General features: G+C 42.4%; 1 protein-coding gene across 1 annotated transcript in view; it reads left to right on the top strand.

Annotated features, from left to right (window-relative positions):
- Positions 1–25,356, top strand: part of LRRC7 (leucine rich repeat containing 7) — a 3,010,809-nt gene that overhangs the window by 1,509,754 nt on the left and 1,475,699 nt on the right. Inside the window, exon 9 of the mRNA XM_069641926.1 lies at positions 280–336. Coding sequence (XP_069498027.1) covers positions 280–336 — 57 coding nt within the window. The remainder of the gene's footprint in view (positions 1–279; positions 337–25,356) is intronic.

The following is a 25,356-nucleotide window of genomic DNA, read 5'->3' as shown; positions in this document are numbered from 1 at the left end:
TCTGATGAAGCAGTCTATAGGACTTCTCAAGCTAATGCCTTGTACCATCTAAGCATAACATGTTGGCATCAAAACATTGTTTGCACGACTCATTTTTAAAATATTTAACATTAATTGGTAGCTAAGGATCCGACACAGACATTTACCAATTTAATTACAAATGTGCTAACTATTTTCACTATGGACAACATAGGGCCGGGGAGGTTCACAAGCAATGTAGATATTGTTGATATCTGTACGGATAACATGTTTTTACTAATTCTCTTTCAATTATTCTAGGCTAATCAAATTGAAAATTTTAGAATTAAGAGAAAACCACTTGAAAACTCTACCAAAGTAAGTGGCTGTATATTTTCCTTTTGGTTCACCTTGAGCATGTTGATATTGCAAGCATTATTATTGTGTATTGTTTATATATTCAAGGTGTGCGTACAATGTTAAGTAAACATACATCATTTGTAAGATCATGACAACCCATAATTTAATTTTATTTTAAAAGCATTGGTATACAACAGACATGGTTTTACAATAACATAGTTAACCATTTTCAAATCCGTGTCTCTGTAAAGCATATTAGAATGCAAAATTTATGATAGAAGCAAGGTTGTCAGGAATTGACATGTATCATTTTTTTGATTGTATTTCCAAGTTTGACAAATGCTCCTTTGAGGTGGCATCGCCAAGGCCGCATACTCGGCAGGAAGGTGCTAGCACTCCCCTGCAGTGTTCAATACTTAATAGACTTCTTCTATTGCAATCTAACAATTGATGAGATAATCACTTTGCACATCATTGCTGGATCCTTTGTGTTAGATATTGGAATAGTCTGTGATCAAATCAGGCGCCACAAGAATATGTTTTAGAGGATGTCATGCCCTGAGTTCTGGAATTTGAAAAAATTGATTTACATTTTGTATTGTAGAAGCGTAAGCTGAAACATGTGACCTTTGTTTGGTACTTGCTGGTTTGAATTAAGCCTATTGACATGTACACACACGCACATATGTGTAATAAATATTTATATATAGCTCCCCAAGGTACTCACAATGTGTGCGTGTTGTGTGCCCTGGCTACATGTTGCCTTCTTGTTTAGGGTGAGCCTCAGCAATTCATCTGGTGTCCGTTTCCTGGACTTTACATACAGTTGCATGCACTGCTATTGCACACAGTTTGTGTTAGTGAGGTGTCTATTGCTTTCTTCGTTAAATAAAATATACAAATACCATCCTTTGAAAAGCATGGATGGTTGGTTACTTGTACACCTTGATGTTTGTAGCAACAGCGAAGGGAAAAGGAGTTGCCTTCCTCGTGCGCACAGTGCAAAGTGACAGGACGTAAAGAAATGTGACCAATGGTTGGGAGCCTCTCTTGAAAAGTCGTGCCTGCTCTGTGCACACATTGAGGTAATTGATGAAGTCAGTAGGTTCATTTGTTTTGTTATGACATTACTGGTGATGTAATTAATGATACTATGAGCCTGATTCACAGATGTATCTTATAATGGCGTAATCCCATAGGACAACGTGTTGAAATGTAGGTTTGGGGTTAGATAAATCACTCAGGAGCCAGAGGTGACGTAGACAGACTTTACTGGGTTCTTTTAGTTACAGGTAGGTACACAGGGGTAGGTAAGGCAAACATGAGACCAGTCCAAAGGAAAGAAACATCCACCGGTCCCTCTGTGCCAAGCAGAAGTTCCCAACTGACTTTTCTGGAACACAGCACCTACATCACCACATTGCAACAAGCCAACACTCCATACCAAACATTCCAGGCTCAGACACACACACATACAGGAAATAGCCTCGTAGACAGAATAGGTAAAACCTAACACATCTCCCCCCTTACAACAATACAATAAAAGGAAGAGACAGAAGGAACAGTCGCTACTCAACATTTTATAAACCACAGACAACTATCCTTCTAAATACCCATCTAGCAAACCTCTCCAAGCATAAAGCTATTCCCCTCCAAATCCTTAGTATAGCTACCAAATAGCTAACCCACTTCCAGAACAATCACCAGTACCATAACAGGCATTTTATGGAACACGCTACAAGGGAACCAGCCCACAATCCAGTGCACAACCATTACCAACTTACATCACAACTATAAACCTGCATCATCATTCGCCAACAACTAGTTGTGCTAACACAAACAACATGGTTAAACCCACTGACTGCCTAAAGCGTACTTCACATCTTAACTCCAGTATGGGCGTCCTTAAAACACCCTTGTTGGCACCAATTAAATTGTCGGTATTCACATAACGCCAACATTGGCACCAACCAATATGTCAGCATCAACATACCATCACATTGACACTAATAGTGAACCAACATTAAAAACCGGGCCTCCAACCAACACTACCATTGGCACCACTAAATAGCTCCAAACCTGAGCGACCAAATGCTCACAATTGAGCAACCCAGGCTCACCATTGACCACCCAATGCTCACACCAGCACAGAGCAACCAAATGCCCACCATTGAGAGACCCATGCTCACCATTGACCACCCAATGCTCACACCAGCACAGAGCAACGAAATGCCCACCATTGAGCGACCCATGCTCACACCAGCACTGAGCAACTCCATGCTCATAACCGGGCAATCAGATGTTCACTACTGAACAACCACCTACTCACAACTCACCTTACATCATCACCCGCACACACACATTCCCCTAACCAAACCAAATGAACGAATTCAGCATTACAACTTGGTAAATATAATTTGAGTTACACCATCAAAGAGTCCCCAAATTTCATGCTTGCAGAGTCCAAGTTGGAACGTACCTGTGGAGGAATTGTTAGGTTAAGGCAAGGCATAGCATGACTGAACATTTCCTCGAAATGCAGTAGGTCCAAAAGACAAGAATGTTACCAAAATTACCAGCGTGCTCACCCTCACTCACACTGTCACCCACATGCATTCTCCACCCAAACCAACTGGACGAATTCAGCAACACAAAATATGGTAAATAGAATTTAGGTTGCACCACACAAAAGTCCCACTAATTTTATGTTTGCAGAGTCCATGTTCCAAAGTACCTGTGGAAAAATGGTCAGGTTAGTGCAAATTAGAACATTACTGAACATTTCATTACTGAACATTTCTTCTAAATGCAGTAGGCCCACTCAATCCTCAAAAACCTGCCAAAAACACATTGGCACCATGAAACACCAAAAACACATTTTGGCACCACTACCTTGGCACCATACCACCATATATGGCTCTAACACAAGAACCTGCCAACAATAGAGCCATTACATGCCAAATACAAAGGCACTACCTAAACTGGGAACCACTTCCCACAACCTCAAATAACTGCAAACACATTGCCAAAACCATGCTTTCACACACACACAGGACCCTCTCCGACAGCCCCCACACAAATATGTTAATGCAGCACTGAGCATCACCACCCGGTGACTGCCAAAAATAATGTCACCCGCAAAAACCTATCTGCATAAACATGTGCTAGATAAAACACCCCCAAAGTGTGACAGCATTACCCTTTCATGCATATAATGAGAACACATTGCACTAAAATGATGCATTACCGCTCCACGTAAAATGGGACACATTGGCAAAATGGTGCAATACAGCAACAAATTACTATCAGCATTTTGATCCCCAACCCACATGGACCAATTGAAAACACACCGTTGACAGAAAATAAAACATTGCAAGAATTCGAGGGTCAGCTCGCATTAAATACGAGCAGAAAACATGACGCATCCTTGAAGATACGATGGTGTAACTGAAGCCTCTCAAAGCAATCCGCATCACAGACGTTACACTTGCACTGAGAAAATGTTTTTCTTTTCAATTCCTTGTGTTACGCTGTTGCGCTTGTCGGAATTTTTCATAGGACGTTTCAATCACGTTGGAAGGTCCTTTACTCCAAACTCCCTCATCACTTCCTTGTTGCAATACTTAGATAGACCCAGCCCACAGCTTGTTGGGCACGTAGTAAGGACCCCTTTTTTTTTTTTTACACTGCAATGACGTGGACTCCACAGTTGCGGCTCTAGGAACGTTGGGCTAACATTCTTATACAGCAGACCTCTGCCAACACTCCCCGCAGGCAAATGACGTCATCATTACTGAACTGAGCATAGGCCTGCTCAGAGCTCCAGGCACCAACCGTCATCTTTATCATGGCAGTACGACACATGAGAAACAGCAGCCAGAACCCCAACGCAACGGAACATCCAAGCCGCCAGAACAGTAACCACTTCAAATTACTTCTCTGCTGTAGCTCCGGTCATTCCTCCTGGTTGCAAATCTCTAAAGCTGGCCACAATAATCACACAAAAGCTCCCCCGGCCCCTTACACGCTGTCACTATTGGCCGCTGCTCACTCCCAAAACCAATTTCATATTCACTGACAGCCGCGCAGCTCTGCCCCGCAAAGTCACTGAGCTGAGCCTGCCTCTCATACATGCAGGCATGGACGCGTTTACCTTCGAGCCGGTGGATGTCTCTGAGTCCTAGCTAAATTCTGGTGGGCAATTTCCCTGCCACCCTTGTCTTCCTGGACGTCAGGTCCTTTCCTGCAACAGCTTTCCCTTTGCTCCTTCACCTTTCCTGCTACCTTCAGACTCCAGAAGTCCACGTCGCCAGTGTTGAAATGTAGGTTTGGGGTTAGATAAATCACACAGTAGCCAGAGGTGACGTAGATAGACTTTACTGGGTTCTTTTAGTTACAGGTAGGTACACAGGGGTAGGTAAGGCAAACATAAGACCAGTCCAAAGGGAAGAAACATCCACCGGTCCCCCTGTGCCAAGCATAAGTTCCCAACTGACTTTTCTGGAACACAGCACCTACATCACCACATTCCAACAAGCCAACACTCCATACCAAACATTCCAGGCTCAGACACACACACATACAGGGAATAGCCTCATAAACAGAATAAGTAAAACCCAACACAACGCTCTGTGAATCAGGGTCATATATATTTCATGCATTGTGAAAACGCAAAGTTCAATGTATGGGTATATAAATGAAAATGTGTGTATGTTTACCAGGCATTCTGGGATCCATGAACAATCGTGCATGCAAATCAGATAGTTGATAAGTGCAGTTGACAAGCGAAGACCATTAACCTACCTCTGTAGATTATCGGGCATCTCACGAGATCCAATGTTCAATCCATTATGACTGCGCTTCAGAAAGAATCCCCATCAAGGTATCGGATTGGGAGCTAGAAGTGGGAGTGTTCTTTAGAATGCACAGTGAAAGGAATTCTGGGTACTGGGGAAAACATTGGCTAAACAAAGTTAAAACCATTTTAAATTGGTAAATGGAGTATATAATACCCCAAGAAAATGTGATAGATTTGACAAGGATCAATCAGAGCTGCGTTCACTTTGTGAAAAGGATCCAGTACAGGACATCTTGCCTATCTACTATGGATGTGCAACATTTACTAGGATGAAATAGGTGAACTGTTTATCAGCGTATGCAAATCAGAATGTAAACGTTCAATTCACCCTATTTGTCAGTAATCGGATTATTAGGCAATACACCAGTCTGACCGATCATGCGTTAAAGGTTCAGAAGTAACTCCTATTGTAAAATGCAGTACTGTGGTGAGTAAAGGAAGCATTCACATGTCACCATTACTAGAGAAAGAGAGAGAGAGAGAGAGAGAGAGAGAGAGAGAGAGAGTTAGCATTCAATTGAAAACAGTTATTGTACTTTCTATCATTGTGTTCAGTAGAACGTTTCCTATGGTCAATGGGATGTACTCTTCAATCCATCTTTCATGTTGTTTTGTTTGAATGCCCTCACATGTGGAAGGAGAAACGGGCAATTTGATGGTATTGCTGGGGTGTATTGGCATAAAGTGGATCAAATGGCCTTAACTTTTTTTTGTGATTAGTTCATACCAGTTTTGTTTTTTTTAATTTGTATTTTTAAAGCGCACACACAGCATGCGGGCATCGAGGCGCTGTTACAGGAATAGTTTTTTGTTTGTTGCATAATTGTTTTTTTTTGTTGGTTTTAGTTACGTATTTATAACGTGCTTTAATACCCAGAGGTTTCTAAGCACGGACTCGGGGATCAATTCTGTGTTGCTTCGTGTCGTCTTGCTTCCAAGGCGAACACGTTGCAGCTGAGCTATCCTCCCGGTACCCGATTTGCTATGGACTCCAGCATAAGTGACTCGTGGGGAAACATAATGACTTTTTTTACAATAAAAATGTATTCTTATTTGCCATATGAGGACTTGTTTTCAATGATATTCTGCCACTGGTACACATCTAATCTCCCCAAGAGGGCATTACCGATGTGTTCCATTTATTGTGATTAATGTTTTCATGAGAATCAAAAGATCAGGTAGAAAAGTAAGTGGACAATATGGGGTCACTCGCTGTCTTGTGTAGTCTGCCTAATGCAATTTATTTGAAAGAAGGACACTTTTGTAACTTCTCCTTAATGGCAAATGTTTCACAAGGAGGAGACCAGCGTGTGGTCTTAGTCATGCACATATTTCATAGTGATCGAGCAAAGTCATGCTGCAACTAGTACTGGAATTGCCAGTGTGATGCGTACAGCACTGGCCAGCACTTCAATATGTAGAGTTCCCCTTCACAGAGCCACAAGCATAGTTTCACCGGCCTTGATGTCATCAATCTTATGGGAAGCTGTGAAAGTGGCCCTGATAGGGCGAACCTCAAATGTAAACTGGAACAAACCCCAGGGGTTGACATGACCAAAAGGTACACTAGTCAGCTTGCTGTGATGTATCTTCTTCAAAGGATGCCCCCTAGGGGGACCCTGGCACATATGAAAGAACATGATCATGGCATCCTCCTGGCAGAACCCCTGCTCCAATGCACCGATGGCAGTCCATGTTTGCTGTTGTGTAGTGGATTCATCTGCTGAAATCCAACTCTGTCATTTGGCATAACATACTCTTGAGAACCTAGCAGCGTGGGCAGAGGAGGAGGGCAACTTATGTGAAGCCTATCTGAATGCCCGTTGCCACTCCAATGATTGCTGATTCTTCTGTATCATTCAGGAGCGCTGATTGCAGGTGAGATTAAGGTACATCATATCTCTTTTCTTTTTCATCCATACAAGCATGGGTACAAAGTTGACAACCTTGATCCATACAGGTTGGCCCATAGGATTTCCATAGCGTTACTCAACATTCTTTAATTTTGACCTTTTTATGTACTGAATTGTGACTTCAAAAACAGTATAACAAATGTACAGTGACACGGGATATACAATTGGTTATATGCAAGAGGTCTCTGTAACATAACATTGTCAGATTGGGCTGTACATCAATACATTGTCTGGCCGAGACACATGCCAGCTCCTTCTTCCAAAACACCAAAGGAGAAAATCAAGGAATCGAGTCCAGATGTTTTCAGTCCATGCCTTATAGCCACTCGAATCCTAGAAATGTCCCAGTTCCTTTAAGTTAATCAGTGATCCTGATGGTTACAACTGACACCGAGCTTTTAAAATACATGAGATATACTTCTAGGGATGGCCAGGTGTAATCCCGGAGCAGACCGGGCCATGGAAAAGTCCATGGTGAGGAAGAAGCACAGAAGTGCAAAGATGTGTTTAAATCTTCACAAGATGTCGAGTGCTATTCACTGGTAATTCATAGGCCTATTAAGGTCTACAGTACAATTAATATGGTGCACAGCCAGTTGATGGGACAAGGGGTTTTGTCTAGTTTGGTTTATTCAAAAAGGTACATTTAGAAGCATGGGGCAGCTTAAGTCTTAAGGTGGGCTGCACTGCACAGGGAAACCAAGGTGATTTGAACAAATTGGACAAGACACCTACAGAGATGCATTAAAATGAAATGCACAGACAATGAATGGGTCAGTACTGTCAATGGCATATGTTAAGGTATTCAGCAGACAGAGGGAATACTATGGTGTCTCCAACATTGTGTGCTTTAGAACAGAGCATGGGGAGGAACTAGGAATCTTATGCAATATACCTTGCTGTATAAAACACAAATCACTTCAGAGCAAATAGGCCAATGCTGGACTGGACCAAAAAAGGGCAACGTGGGAGGCCCACCTAAGGTAAAGTAGTGCTTAATGAAAGATGAACTAAAAGCTGTTGAGTTTGTTTTGCATATCTACCTCTGAGGAACATCTCATGATGTGGTGAAGATGTGGCAGACTTGTGTTTGTCACCAACTGCGTGTCCTTAGGGTCTTCTGGGGACTTGTACGGTCCTCTGGGGATTGCCTCTGCAGACCGATCTCAGGAACTCAAGGTGGCCAGGAGAATCCAGTTATATGGTGGTAGATGCAGTGCATCTACAGATCTAAGTCATGTTCCAGCTTCACGCCCTTCTCCAACTCACTAATTCAGAGCTATGGGTTATTGACAAAATCATCCAAATGTACTAATTTCAAGATCTTGCCGTTTGAGTTCGAAAAGAATCCCAGTGAGAGTTGGTAAGACAGTAAATCCTATGTCAGACTTCGCATTGTGCACAGGCTAGGATTGTAAATGAGTATTTTCTGGAGGAAGACTGAGTGAGGGGAAACACTAACCCTTGGTTGGGTACTGATATGAGACTGGAGAATGTGCAGTTACCTCATAGCATGAGCACTTTTATTCCATTCAGATCAAGGCAGCCAGGAGTCTGCAATGATACCATGGGCCTGCCACTCTGCTTGTCCTGAAACAGGAGAGGTCAGGCACAGGTCAAACGAACATAAGGACTGACCCTTCTTCAAGAGTATCCCTCTGTGAACCAGTCCCACAGAACACAACCTGCTTATGAATTCTGTAGGAGGGTTAACCTGACCACAGAAAGCCTTTTGCAAAGGCAAATCCACCGTGACAATTCCTCTCAACCACAGACTGCAAGGGGATTTCTCTACTCATTAGTGCAGTCAGTCATCGCAAGTGGAGAAACACGTTTGTGAATCAGGGAGAGTGTCTCAATAGATGTCAGAGCAATTGGCCAATAGGATGGGCCCAACAAACTGTAAAGCAGACACTTCACACTTTGAATTAGGTTGTTTGGTCAAGTTAAATATCACAGGTTATATAAAGCATGCACATGTGTATGTCATGATCACTATTGTAAACAGAGGCAGAGGGTTACTAGGGTATTTGAGAGAGAGGTAGACATTTGAAATAATATTTAGGTGAGGCAAAAGTAGAAAACAGAAATAGGTTTGAGATGAGGGAAAGTTAGAAAATTGAAATATGAAACGATTATTTTGAAGCAGGCATTCCAGGTGGAATTTGGTAGTGCTGATGTGCAAAAGGAAAATTTGGTTATTCTGCAGCAGGTGATTTCAGTTGTGATTTGGTGGCACTGTGTTTCATGGGAAATCACATGTTGGCCAAATTCTCAATGTGAGATTTGGCACCACTGGTGAGTTTGGCAAGGCAGAAAATAGACCAGGTTTACTCCCAACTTAGGCATCCCTTCTGATTTGTGAAGCATGAGACCCCTAATTGCAGTGTCTGAGCAGGGACTAGCTGAAATGTGATCCAATGAAGATCACTACCTTAATCACTCACAGTGCAAATAAAAGAGGACAATGAAGATAAGAGGAAGGAGAAAGGAACTGGCTCACATTAAGACCATCCATTTTACATCCTCTCTCACACAGAAAGTAGTCATGGCCTTAAAACAAAGAACATTTAATATTAAACATCAACCATGTATCATATTGATAAATATGATATTAATAAGATTTTAGCTGTCACCACCCCAGTGGGTTGGGAAATAAGAACAGAAATAAATGTTGGTAAAATCATGGAAAATTACAAAGATAGATAGACCTTTGACAGTGTTACTACCTGGAGTAGTTGTTTTTAACATTCATAATCTCTGCCACCACATAATGTCCTGTTTGCTACAATATAAATACTCTAAATCTTGACAAGTCAATTTCTATACATTAATCAATTCCCTATCGTTGACAAGCCTTAATGAAAAATATTACATCCCGCCATGCTCTCCGTGGTGTGATGCTAGATGAAGACTGCAGTACCCATGTGCAAGGTTTAACCAATCCCAAAATGTTGCAGAATCTACTGTCAAATAGGTCCTGAATGGCATCTCCGGTGCATAGTGACCTACTGCACTGTGTTTAAGTGCATATATGCCTGTAAAAGCCTGATAGCCAGAGCATTGCAAGGTGCAAGGACTTTGAACAAAGGGAGTAGCCCTACAAGCTGGGTTTGAACCTCTCAGGCAGTGCTCTATTTTTGCAAACAGGAAAGCATTTATGCATTAAAAGTATCTACAATCTAAACGCAAAATGTGACAGAAATGTGCACCGATTATCCCAGTATAGAAAATACACTTGATTAAAAATAAGTGGTACATTCCAGGTAATCACTAAGCGGGTGAAGCCTTGGGACCATGATTAAAACCTCTTACCAGTTCTCTATAATTTGTGTATGTCTTTTATTTTCTAAATGAAAAGTGACCACTACATTACTGAATACGCTCAGCATCACGTGGTTCCTGTACATATGGCTGCTTTAGATAACTCACACACCTTCCCCTTCCCCCATGGTGAACCATCTAGTTTTGCAGGGGTGTAGGAATGGCGCCAGCGAACTAAGGTACTGGAAAGTTTGATCCCCTAGACAACCTATGCTCCTTTTATTATTTACACATGTTCTTTTTCAGCATAACAAAAACAAAAAGGAAAGTTTGAAAACAATAGAGCCAAAAGAGGAAAAAAACTCAAATAATATTGTGGGTGGGGGAAGAATATCAGCACTAACTGTGACTTTACTTTACTTTATGCTTGTTACGCGCCAAAAGCCTGCAGGCATCAGGGCGCGGTGGAGTGCAAGGATTACCTGCAGCACTCAACTCATGGTGGCTGTTCCTCTAGTCTACTATCAAAGCCACAGGATGATATAATTAATTATTTTACTACTTGGTGGAATAACAAACTATAAATAGAATACAATTTAAAAAAGAAGGTGTGCATTGGCTGATTTCTACATAATAAAAACATAACATCTTAAGCAAGATACAGTCAGGAACTTCAGAAGCTTCCACGATTTGCTTTTTTCTTATTTTCTGGAATTTGGGAAACCCATGCACCCGTTACATTATGAAGACTTTATTTAGAATCAGTATTAATGGGCAGGGTGAAATAAGTAAAAGGCCTTTCATTAATGGAAGCAGGGATATGATGGCAACATACCCGATGCGATCATATTCCTTTGGTTGTGGCATACTGCACTCTATTTCTAAGTTCACATGCTTCTGAATTTGCCTCATTGCCAAAGCATTGGTAGTGTAGAGGTTTTCAAACCCAACTTAAGTAAGGAGCAGCCATTGGAGCTGGGTTAACACTGCTAGCGCTCAACCTTTTTATATTTTTTCTTCATAGGACCTGAATTGGATAATGAAATATATGGACACACATAAATTCTACATTACAGTATTTACAATGTGAAGAACCCATGTTTGTTCTTGTGAAAGTGGCCTAACAGTTGTTCTCAAAGTTCAGCAATGTGTTGTAGGGTAGAGGGGACTTAAGGATGCAAACATGTAGGTACGAAGTGTCAATGATTATACAAGATGGCCATCAGCCCTGATGCCTGCGGCGGTGGGTGACATTGGTGCATCAACATTCCAGTACTATGTGAACCATCCTTTGTAATCTCAGTGATGCAGTCAATTCACAGTTAGCATGTTTTACAGCAAGGCTACCAGATGACTCCAACAAGCCTCAAGAGGATTGGCTAGAAACAAACTCATGATTTGTCCATCGTAAATCGAGTACCACAATTCCCAGAACACAAAGAAAACCATTCTGCAATTAGTTCCTGTAAAATAATGTCGGTGTACTGAAACAGTAAATGACAGTCAACAAGACTCTCTTACACCCCACATGGCGCCAAAACCCACAAAATGCAGAAAACGTGACTGTTCCTCTCCCTCGACCCTCTACTCCTTACCACTTCTGCCTCAGCCCACCCTCCCAGCCTCTCCCTTCCCTATCCCCCTGTACTCGGCTCTCCTCTCCTCTCCCCCAGTTTCCACCCCCTTTATCTTGATTTCTCACCCTAGACACATAAACCCCCTTCTCCCCAGACTAATTCCAAATTCTGCCCACCTAAACCCCCTCACAACTTCCGACCCATTCACCACCCACCCATCCCCCTTGACACACCCCTCGTCTCTCACACTCCTACATCCGCCCGCCTACACTTCCTGCCCCCAATCCACATAACCCTTGCAGAAGACACTCAGGCACCACAGGCACCCAACCCCTCCCGTACCCCAGCTCAACCTGTCTCAACACCCCTGAATGTTCCCACCACACCCACCATCCCACCGGCAGCCATGTCCCTCAAGCTCCCACTCCGATGAGCACCACGAAACCCAGATCCCGTCACAAAGTCACTTGCATCCTCTTTAACGCCTGCTCAGTAGCAAGAAACAGACACAGCATTTTCGACCTCCTATCCTCTGACATGCCTGACCTCATTTTTATCACTGAAACCTAGTTCTTCGACGACTTTGCCCTGTAGCACACAAAGCCTTCCTCACTGGCTACTCTCTCATCGCCCACAATAGACCATCCAGGGGTGGCAGAGTGGAAGTCCTCTTCAAACGTCATTTTTCTGTCTCAGTCTCGAATCCCAGACATGCACTGCCTTCTGTGAATCCCTTCTAGTAAAACTATCTCTACCACAGACCTTCACCCACACCTTCCTCCTCATCTACAGACTCCCTGGATATGACAGACATTTCACCAGCAAGCTCTGTGATTCAATAGCTACCATTCAAGTAAATCACCCATCTCTTACACTCCTAGGAGATTTTAATATCTTGTTCAATATTCCCACTAACCGCATAGCTCATCCGCTGGTTGACAGTCTTTATGCACTCAACCTCTCCCAACACACCACTGGTCCAAACCACTCAGGTGGGTACACTCTTGATGCAATTTTCAGCTCCCATGACCGGGTTTACTTATCCTGTCCCAAACCACTCATCTGGACTGACCATTATGCCATCCCTTTCTATATTCATCCCCCTACCCCTCCTTCCACAGCTCCCCCGGACCCCTTGGATCTCAAATGCTGGAACAAAGTCAAGATCCTTCCCAACCAAGCTGAAGCCTTGCTTGTTCACCCCCTGCAATGCTCCCCCTGATAGAGTATTAACCATTGACTCCTGGCTTAATGACTCACTAATTCCTCTCAACATCTCGGGCCCCGCTTCCTCACGCAATGGACTGTCTCCCAAATGGTTCATGCCCCTCCTGAGGAATTCCAAAAGACAAAATAACTCTCTTGAATGCAAATGGCGAGCATCTAAAACCGATCTCAGTAGATCCATGTTTGCCCTGCACCACTGCAACTGCAAAGCTAAAATCCGAAAGGCCAAAAAAGCCCATCACAATAAATTAATTCTCAACTGTGGCATCTGAAGCAAATAATTCCACATGATCATATCAGAATTTGTCAACCCCACTTGCTCCACTACCGATCCACCCCCACAATCACTCTGTGACTCCCTCTCCCTACACTTCTACAACACCGCTCTCGACAGGACGACATCCCAAAACACCAAATTGTCCCCCCCTTCATCGACCCCTCCTAATCCCATTGCCCCAACGCCCGATTTCCCTGCCTACGGCTCGTTCAAACCCATCTCCAGAGACAAGTTCCTTGAGCTACTATCAGCCAGCAAACCCTCTGGGTCGACCCTCGACCCCTGCCGAGCCCCTGTCCTGAAAGAAATATTCACATCTGCCTTTGCATCTGCCCTCCGGGTCGCCCCTCGGCCCCTCGACCCCTGCCGAGCCTCTGTCCTGAAAGAAATATTCACATCTGCCTGTGCAGGAGAACATGCAAGAGCCATTCTAAATGAATCACTCACCTCTGGCATCTTCCCTGATGCCTTCAAAATGGCGCATGTCAAGCCACTTCTAAAGAAGTCTTCCCTTGACCCGCTTGACCCCAAGAATTAAAGACTGATCTCCAACACCAGATTTCTCGCTAAACTCCTTGACCGGACTGCATAATCCCAGCTCAACTCCTTTGTGAAAGCCAACTGCCTCCTCGACCCTGCACAATTGGGCTTCAGACCATGACATGGGACTGAAACCACTCTGATATTGATCTTGGACGATCTCGAGGTCAATGGAGACTCTGAAGGCTGTGCAGCATTGATTCTCCTTGATCTCTCCACAGCCTTTGACATGGTTAACCACTCAATCCTCCTTGACCTCCTTCACTCCCTAGGAATCCATGGCACTTTTCTCAAATGGATCACCTCCTTCCTCAGCAGCACGAAACAACCCTCCTCTCCCCTTATGTCTCAACTGCTCACTCAGTGAACAATGGAGTACCCCAAGGCACATGCCTGTCTGCTCTCCTGTTCAACCTTTATATGACCACTCTACCAGGAATCATCTGCATGCAAAACATCTCCTGTTACAACTATGCTGATGATACCCAAATCATCCTAAGAATTCCCAAGTCAGGCACCAACCCCCTTCCCGACCTTGAAGCCTGTCTCTCTGATATTGATCGATGGATGACAATAAACCACCTCCTTTTGAACCCTGCTAAAACTGAAATCATGGCGTGCAGCAATACTGCCCTTCTACCACATCTGCTCCCATGGCCCCTATCCCTCGTCCCCCTCCCCTCCGATACAGTGAAAAACCTAGGCTGCTCTATGGACTCAAACCTGACCCTCTCCCGTCAGATCAACAATGTGTTAAAATGCTGTCACTACCACCTCAAACTTCTCTGTTGCATTCTCTCCTACCCGAACACACTTGCCGCAGTAATGTCTATTGTGATGTCAGGAGTGGACTATGTCAACTTCCTATTCCTAGGAGCCCCAGCATACCAACTCAACAAACTCCAAGGAGACCGAAACGCTGCTGCAAAACTGCTCCTTGCCCAGGGTCAAAGAGACCACATCTCACCAGCTCTCCAAACCCTCCACTGGCTCCCAGTTGGACGAAGGGCCACCTTCAAGACCCTATGCATCACTCACCAAGCAGTGCACAAGACTGGCCCAATATACCTACAAGAAATATTGGGCTCAATGAGATCCCGAAGAATGTCATCACTGAATTGCGTATTAATTCGTATTTAAGCAACCGTATGCCTGAAATGTATAATATCGATCTCCTAGATAATATCGTCGTGCAAACACTGTCATCCCTTATCACTATACTTACTCTCTACTCTACACCATCACACAATTACAGTGCAGCTAAACCCCTCGATCAATTCAGTCTAGCTGCTCAAATATGAACATTACCCCATGAACACCTCATCATTCTAATAAAATGCAGCTATATCCCATGACAAACTGCCCTAGCTGCCCACATAAGCCTCCTGCAGGCCTAACGCAGCCAGAACCCAGTCTTGGTGTCCACCTGCCAGACTGCATACATTCAACCGACATCAATACCACCACACCTAATGCTAGGCTGCAGCTACCAGCAGGCAATTACATCAGCTGCACACATAACTGGTGCACCCTAGCACCTTACGACACCCTACTCTCTCAACTGACCTTGACTATGGTCCCTGAGGGCGTTCAACCTACCAGCGCTTTGAGGTTATACCAATGATATATAGAACGCTATATAAATGCTACATAACATAACATGATGCTCACAGAATACAGTATGAACGTTGGGTGATTGTGGGAAGTCAATGACTACAGTGCATAAAGCACTTTACTTTGAAGATCGCTTCATATTGCAGAAAGAATGACTAAATTATATTTAATAAATCGAGCCCACAGCTCTAGTGGTTTCTCGCTTCCAAAGTGAGAGTTCTAACGTCTGATCCTGCCGACGTTGAATGCCTGAGCAACTAGAAACCTACTTTCAGACCAAAACGGCCATGCTTTGTGGACAGGGCATGCCCATGGCATGATAAACCCTGCAGAATGACGAGCAGGGACATGGTGGTGAAACAGTATATTGCTACGTGGCTGAATCTGCCGGATCCCAGGAATAGTGTGGAGCCAAAATAGTGGTGATATGCGTCACTGATAGAATGTGATGTGTCCAAATGTTGCTATTAGGTGCAATACACATAGAGAAAACATTACTACTGACACGGCAAAAACATTGCAGCAACCCAGCTCTTTACTTCTGGGGCATTTCTAATGCACCAATCATTGCTAAGAATACACCAAATGATTCAATGGTATGCGTCATCTATTTCATATCTTAATGATTTTCTGTAATGAAACATAGCTTTACCCAATGATTACGTACACGTTTGGTACAAAAAGAGCAGTATTTTATGCATTCACCCTTACACTTATCCGTCTTGTATTTCTCAGTCATCCCGCCCACAGTATATCCTAAAGGCCTTTAGCAGCGGTTTCCATGCCAATACCGCTCACATACAACATGTTTGGCTCTATAATGTGCTTTTAATTGGCTTTCTTTGAATATAGCCAATCTAATAAACCTTTCTAAGACCAGGTCAAAGTCTAAGCTAATAGTTTAATCACACACACACGGAAGTCAAAGATGGAACCTTTTATTCGGCATCTCTGAATAGAACACATTGTTTCATTTCAATGGTTCTGCAGATGGTGAAGGCCTCAATATGTATTTTACTTTAGAAACATGTTTTGCAGTGGCTCATTGTTTTAGCAAAGAGTAGGACAGACAAACTGTGAGGGAACTTTCGCTGTTCTACTTTAAGTCCATAGTCTGTTCGCCTTTTGTGCCAATAGTAGTTTTCTGTACTTTTAAGAAAATCTCTCCAAACTGAATATGTGGACCTCATTGTTACTTGCCACATGTGCTTTAGGAAATTGTCTGAAATCGTCATGTGCGTCAATCAATCAAGCTTTATTTCAGTTTCCACCATACAAGCATTTTCAGAATTTCATATAATTTCACAAAGAAAGCATGATAGATTACCAGGAGTTAAACAATTAGAATCAGAAGTTTGACAGATTCAAGAACAAAATCACTGTAACAAAACAACTGTCATTTGACCTCAAGTTTCTTTCACATATGAAAAGCATTTGTTACAAATGCTTGTACTGCAAAGAACACAGGAGGCATAACACTATTAGATTTCAATAACATGACAGCATCTCTTCTGGTTCTAACTAATTAAGAATTGGTTTTATCCATTTGTGTCTATGAACTTCATATAGAGGACACTCACACAAGAAATGCAATACGTCTTCGTCACATAATTTACAGAAGAGACATTTTAATGCTATGCTAGTGCCCCCAATAAATGCTTAAATCAGATAGACAGTTTTTACTTATCTACGACAAGGAAAATCAAGTTAATTTTCCATACCTAATAGGGTTTTTACTAACATGGATTTTGAGGACAAATTTAGGGAGTAACATAGAACTATTTTTTTTTTATTTTAAAGCTCAAACTTTAAAAGAATTCATTAAAATCGTTTTAGACAGTGCACCACATTTGGAAGGTTCGTACCAAAGAACTTGCAAGACTATCTCAGAGAGCAAGTGCCTAACAAATTGGAACCAGGGCAGCGAGTATCCTCCATTAGACTGCAGGATATCGTGGATGCCCTCTCTATAGTTAGTCACGACCTACGCATTACGTACCTTTAGCCAAAAAAGCCAAAGGTTTAGCATTATTTCACATTTCACCTCACTTATGCCTTATTCCAAGATGACAGGAGCAGAGGGTGCACTAAATGATAGGCCCATTAAGCGTTTTAAGAGTTTATTCTCGGTCACCTGTATTTTACAGCACAGCACATGGCCCCACACATGATAGCTGGGTTAACTTGGGCCCTGTAGACTTTCATGGCATTTGAGAACGATTTGCCTCCAAAAAGGAGATGAGAAACTTGCAACAGCACCACCCTGTGTTGTCCACTTCAAGTTGCTAGAAATAGTGACTCCCAGATATTCGAAAGCCAGGACAGGATCTAAAGGGAGATTATTTAGGAAAAATATTGGTTGGATGTGATGGCTGTAGCCCATAGGTTTGCATACCATAACCTTTCTTTTCAATATGTTAATTGTTTGGCCCTTGACTCTACATATAGCCGAAAAAGCTGAGTTTTGCCATTGTAGGCACGATGAAGTTTAGAGAAGAGTACAGCGTCATCAGAAAAAAAAACGGCACTTATTTTTGCTTAGAAGCGGCGTATATGCTGTTAGGCTGTTAATGGCAATGTTGTTGATACGTCGGAGAAACAGCAAGGGGGCCAACGCACTTTTTAGAAAGTTCCCATTTCTCACTAGTGAATGGAAATAAGATTGCCTTGGTCCTCAATTTACTAGGCCCAGTGAAATCAAGTGGACTTTCAACTTGTGTAGGGTTCTGCCTGCTTTACGTGTTTGTTCTGTCATTTATTTTTAAATGTAGCATTATATTTAATGACCTCCAATCTATCTAATGATGGCCAGGTCGATAGACAGCCCATTGGACAATGATTGCTCTGATGAGTCAAGCCTTGCGATTGAAAGCTTCATCCCGGCTCCTTGTGGTTTTACCGCACAATCTCTCACCAGACAATTGTTACCACGCTTATTTGACCATCCTTTCCTACATAAAATGGGGGGAGTCCCCTGCAGCTCCTTTCGTTCACCTCCTATGCCCCGCCACCACCCATTGAATATTGCCTTACCAAAACCTAACTTCTACTTCTTTGTGTAAAAATGCATTCAAAAGTGTGATACAAATGTGTGTTGATTCTGGTGAAGTAAAAGACTGGCTACGGAACACGCTAGATCCTTTGCCACCTTGGAAATATTGTGGTCAAGGGTGGCTTGTAATGCAAATTGCACAAATGTTTTGTCCTAAATGCATACCTCACACTTTGTCATTTTAAAGGTAGGCCAGTTTGAATTAATTTAAGTCTAGACCTCAGCCAATGGAGTGTAACATGCCCTCTCTACCTGGTGCTTCTGTGATGTATTTTCAAGCCATGCTGTTTACATAGTTGCCAACATGATCCATTCCAATCTGTAGGCACTTATCCAGTCCTGGTTTTTATGTTGCATTCTGGGACTTGCAGCCCCAGTTATACAATAGCAAAATCAGAACTACACGTCCCAGAATAATACCAGGACTTGGACGAGCACCTAAAGATTGGAATGGGTCATGGTGGCATTTATGCTGAGTACTAGCTGTATGCCATCATAACATTGATGGCAACCATGGACAGGCTGTGGGACAATGGCTGCAGGTGGGAGTCCATGAATGTAAAAGGTGGGTTAATGGGGCCTATGTGGAAACTGAAAGTTACAGGACGGTGTTCTGAAATCAAGATGGCCAACTTAACCCGTTGTGAAGAGCTTGCCATGAATGATACAATGGAAAACGTGGATCTATTATTAGTTATTTTGCCAAAGAAGAATCTTTGGTGTAAGGTGGCGGTAGGTGATTGGAGACGTGCTGGGATGAACAGACGTTAATAAAGTTTACACGGTTTGACTTAGTTATTTATTCATTTATTTTATTTATTTCTTTTCTGCTTCCTTTAATTATTTGGTGCACATTTTTATTTGCGCAATTGTACATTTGTCTCCTTTTTGGTTCCACCGTTTCTCCTCTCTGATGCAACCTCCATGTCCCCTTGCACACGTACACTGACACATGTTCTGCAATCCCCACTGCAAAGTGATATTCCTTTCCTTAAAATGTGTTATTTCCATTGTAAGCTGTCTCTCAACTTGGTGTTAAGTGGATTTTGTTACTGTTCTCTCTGGTGCCAATATTTCCATGCATAATGGAGAGGTTTTCATAGAAGTGTTTAACTCTGACATTGATGTTGCACTGGGAGAAGTCTATGGATTTTTAGTCCTGTGCATCGTTGGTCCATTTTGGAGTTTTTATTGGGGTGGTCTGGGTCAGAATGTTTCCAATATTTAAGAATATGACTGACAGCTTTATGATTTGATGAAGATAGAGTTTTATTGTTAAATTGCCAACATAATTGACCACGCATAGGGCCTTATTATAGATTGCTTCCTGTAGAAGTTTTGTTTACTAGTGCTGCCTCCTCCACAGGACCTGCCACGTAGAGTGTATCTTCCACCCAGTGGTTAGAATCACCCACTAGAAAAGTAGAAGTAGAGCAGGAAGACAATCTTTTAGAAATGTCTCCTGCAATTCTTAATCTCCTCCACGGCTGTCGATATGCATTAGAGCCATTGACCAGAAGAAGGCCTTACTTGGATGAAATGTAATGGCATCCAGTTTCTAACTTGCCCAATGATTTTCAACTATCAAATGATGGCCCTGTCAATTCGTGCTTTGAACTGATAATGTTTGCTAACCTCTCTGTCTTTATGAGTTCTGTTATTGCGGGAAAGCTTATCCCTCTTTTGTGAGTAGTTCATTTAGCACATTTAAAGTGCCTTCATACAGGCAGATCTAATTTATTCTCAAGAACTCAGATTAGATTCTAAAAACAAATAATGTGGGTTTCATGTCCTACCTAAAACCAAGAAAGTGATGGGTGGAAGGTTTGGAATTAAGCTGAACCACTTGCATTGCTCTGGGCAACTTTCCACACCACCATTTGTTAGCCCGTCTGCACCATTGCAAAAGGTGTCCAGCCTAGAGACCCAAGCTACTCCTCACTGATGAGGCCCAACAAGGCCGAAACATGTTTGGGGATGCTTGTGGTCTCATGCAGAAGGGATGTGACCCAGCAGTTTGGGACGGACTGCCCCTTTGGGGTGGTACCAAGCCTGATTTGGATATGGTCTTTCCCCTTCTGTAATGGCTTGGCAGGCGAAAAAACGATGGCCTGGAGGGTTCCCCAGAGCAATGCCAGCGGGTAAGATCCATTCTAAACCTTCCAGCCATCACCTCTTTTTTTGTCATGTAAGGGTGGTCCTTCCATGCAATCCCCTGCGTTGGCTTTAGCCTGATTGTTTCTCACTTTGCAGTGTATTTGGTTGCTTTTGCCACATTCTATATCCAGGCCCAGAATGGCATGTAGGGCAATAGGGCAATGCCCGAAGGGTCCGTCCTTCTGGCAAATGTGGGTCACTTTTCTGGGAGACAGCAGACACTTTTATGGGTCAATGTGGGCTACCTGGTTGCATGAATGCACCTCAAAGCTTGTGATTTTTACCAACATAATTGACCTAGTAGGCATTAAAAGTCACTGTTTGCTCCAAATGTTGCCAAAATGCCTGTGCATCTACAACTCAAATGGTTTACGGCAGAGTGGAATGAACGTGGACCACTTTTTTATTTCCATCAGGCTGATTTTCCGTCCCATTCTGACCCTTGCTATTCTACAAGTCTCTCTTTTATTGACCTTATGGTACACCTGTAGTCTGCATACTATACAGTGACCTCGGACACAACTGATCAGTAAAAAATAGGAGTGCTGTTACTGTGCCTTACATGCTGGTTAGTTGGATTTTGAAGGTTCTCGAGCTGTTAGCATGGCTGCATTTCAGTTTATTGTTGGAAAGGAATTTGTGACAACAGTAAATGGGCCCAGTGTGTGTCAGTAGACACCTATGAGGCTCAAGCAAAGTAAAGAGCACTTTACAGACCGAGGGAATGTTTACTGGGAATGTCTGAGGAACAAGCTATACTGCTGTATCATCACTTTGACAGAAGAAGAATAGTAAAGAAACCTGGGCATTGCAATTCCACCCCTTGATAAAGTGTCTGTTTTTCACTCGTGCGACTCCCGTCGCCATGTTTGCTGGAGTGTCCCGGTTATTCTTTTAAACCAAACGCCATCTGTTTGGCCTAAATGAGGCAGTAATATTTTGTCTAGAGATTTTATGACCAGATGAGCATTGCTGTCTGACCTTTTTACTGTGTGAGTTCCGTTAACCTCTGTTTGATCTATCACGCCTCAGGAAACTGGGGGAGAAGTATCTTTAAGAGTTTTATAACTGGTGTGCACGAGCTGTTCAGATATAGATTGTGAGGAATGAAGTTATTTACCGTCTATGCTCTGTAAGGAACTCATGGAGGCAACAGTAAAGACAGACACAAGTGATCACAGTTCAAGGGTGTTAATTAATATGGATAGGGATGAAACCCCTTTCTTCATTGCACAGCATCAGGTATTCTCTTTGGAGAGCAGTAGTCCCACAAATCCCATCCTGTCCCATATGCTTCAGGACCTCAACAATAAAGTCAAACTCACAGCTCCATCGATTTCAGCATGACATCATGCGTTAAGCTCCTTTGTTAGCTTTTATGATAACATCAAATTGTAAATGTCGGCACACTCGTTACAGTTGAGTGAGATTAAAATCACCTTTCACATTTTACAGGAACTCCTACAGGCCATGGGTAAAACATCTCAGGCTTCACTAGTAGAGGCTCCTTTGCTGCCGCCAGACCAACAGGCATGTCAAGTTCCTTACCCACTAGAAGTGCCGACTTGTGTAAGGAAATCACCATAGGAGATATCAAAAAAAGGTAGTAGAAAATCAGCAAATGGAAGGAAAAATCAATTTAGGAAAAGTTCATGCAGATTTTTACACAACCTGCATACAACTGAAGAGGCAACAGAGATATTTCTAGCACTATGAATAATCGATAATAGGAATGGTTGAAATCGATCAGCAGATTTAAATGCCTCGCACCCTGTTATAACCTCTTCCTGGAAATTAGAGGGATCCACCAAGACTATTAGTGTAGGGTGTGGGACTGAAGACTGTGATACTTTCTTACTAGTGGAGGTAACCTCTAAGATGTCACAAATCCGTGGCTCATCTGGCTCTACAATGATTAGCCATGTACTTCTTCCTGTTGGTGATTAAGCTGAACGGAGTAGTCTTCAGGCTGTACAGTAAGTTATGTCTGATTAAACAAATTCAACCAGAGACTCTTGTGTGTATAGCTCGGATCAACAACCTAAGATTGTTGCTAATATAAACACATGATCGGTGGAAGTGCAATTTTAGATTGCAGAGCCACTGAATGTTCTTGTGATGGTGAAGTATTACCTCTAATGGGTCCGTTTGCATCTCTGCCGCTTAGCGCTTACATTACAAGTTGGTACAGACAGGCCAAGGAAATGTACCCTAAACATCTAATTTTGGAGCTACTTGTGCAATCTGATGTTTCCGTAATATTGAACAGAGCCACTGTTTTGACTTTGTTTCCTGAGGTGACATCACTTCATCTTCTATCATCTAAGGATGTTGACTCTGTCCATTTTTTTGACGATGACAGGACTGATATTGTAGAATTATGATTTGAATCCAATATGGAAGTAAAAATGTTATTGGATGCAGCAGTATATCAGATGGGATCGGACATCCTTCCTTCAAAACATGGGTTTTTTAGTAGTCAGTCAAACTACTGGCACTATAAGTAGCAGAATGTAAAATGAGCTCTACTCAAAATAACATGCAAAATTGCTGTGGTGATGCTCATATTGTTCACATTGAAGCTCCAGATTGTGATAGATCGAAGGGTGACCAGCGGGATTGGTCTTGCTTCCATGTAATATAGCAGTTGGCCTCAAAAGACTAGGTGAAAGAGGAACAGGGCTTTAACTGTGGATGAGGTGCCTCAAATTTCTCTTCTAAACTGGAATACGAGGCGGTCCAACAGTTTGAATGGTGTGTTTAGGACAAATATTTTTGTAAACTATCATATCATTATACTACCAGAAACGTGGCTGATGGCTAGGATCTCTGGTTTCACAATTGTCCAACAACCCACAAATACCCTGATTGGAGGCAGGCCCTCTGCAGGTCTGCTAATTGCTACTAACAATGCAGTTGTAGATAAAGTAGAAACCATCTTGGATAATACACCCGGGATCCCGGCCTCAAGGGTGTTTTTCAAAGAGAGAGAGGTATTGTAAATTCCTTTCTATTATTGGACATTTACTGGAACCCCTCCTCTTCCAGATTGGATGAGGTTCTGACTATGGTCGGTGATATACTTGGTGATGAGTTGATTTTGAATAATGAGATGGGTGCTATTCCGATAAGTGACCTTAATACTGAATGTATTTCTGATGGTCAGGATAAGGGCTGATTGGCTCCTCGTTTTATGTGTGGAGTAAATTGGAATGAATTATTTTTCAATCATTGGGATCTTAAAATAGCTAATGGAAATAATGAGGGGGATCTTCAAGGCCAATGTACATGGAAAAATTGACTTACTACCTCAACAATTGATTACCTAGTTCTTTCTCCTTTGCTATTTCGGAAATGTATGTCTTTTAAAATCATAGACACCGAACTAAGTGATCATAACATTTTAACTGCTTGTGTTAACTTTACCCCTGAAGTTAGCTGTTCTGTAGCTAATCTGGGTTTAATGGTCATGCAACAGGCTAATCGAGTGAGGACATTTTCAGCTAATGGAGAAAACCTGAATATGGATTTATGTCGCTTTCTTGAAGCCCTCTCAATGGAGGAAAAACTGGGGTCTTTGACAACCCTCACTTTTTTCTACTTTTCTCTGGAGCAAGGAGAACCTCAGGGGTTTCCCCCAAGCCTATCATCCACCCAAATGACATTGCTTTGATATGTTCATTTTAGAAAAGAAAAGAACTCTACGAAGGAACTTGAGGTATTTGAACCAGCTACGTGAAAAAAAGTAAGAATCCTTCAAAAGGAAAAAAAGCCCTCAAACATCCTTATAAAAATTGGTTACACAGTCATTGTTTTTTAATGGCTCATTAATGATGGCGAGTACATGCTGAGGGCGTTTGTTGCGGGTAATAATCTTAATTTCTGGTGCTTAATAAATTAAATGAGTAAACCTCAGTACTTATTGCAAGATAATGCAGTCTCTGAAGATTTGTGGAAAGTCCACTTTCAAGAATTATATAAGCTCCCAAAGTCCCAGTTTGAGGTGATTGAGGAGTTTTCCGATATGGAATTTGACTTCTCATGTAACCACCATAGAGTTTTTTTTAATAAAGAAAACCTCTATCTCATGAGCTTCTGGCCCGAATGGCTTGACTAATTCAATTTTAAACAGTGATAGCACCTTATGCGCCAACTTTTTATTTCTGCTGTCTAGAGATATATATTAGTCCAAATGGTCGCCTGTTTCTTGGAAATCTTCAACCATTATTCTGGTCTACAAGAAGAGCGATCAGGCTAGCCTAGTAAACTATAGGCCGAATGCTGATAGTAAAAAACATTCTGCATTACTTTTAGCACCACTTGAAACCTGGGCTTCTCAGATGGGGTGGTGCAGCTGTTCTAAACTAGATTTTGCAAGGGCATGAATACGGCACTCCATGGTATAATGCTTAATTATTTGCACAGTAAATCATGGGCAAAGGGGACTCCCTGCTGTATGTTGCCCTGATAGATTTTTCACAAGCATTTAATGCTGTGAATTCGGGGACTGTTGTGGCATGAATTGACACTATGGGGTAAACCACCAACATTGTAATCAA

The sequence above is a fragment of the Ambystoma mexicanum genome, chromosome 1q (assembly GCF_040938575.1).
Source record: "Ambystoma mexicanum isolate Mex_15411 chromosome 1q, UKY_AmexF1_1, whole genome shotgun sequence".
Lineage (NCBI taxonomy): Eukaryota > Metazoa > Chordata > Amphibia > Caudata > Ambystomatidae > Ambystoma > Ambystoma mexicanum.
Note: the sequence above shows the minus strand (reverse complement) of the source record. Positions and strands in the feature narration are given on the sequence as shown.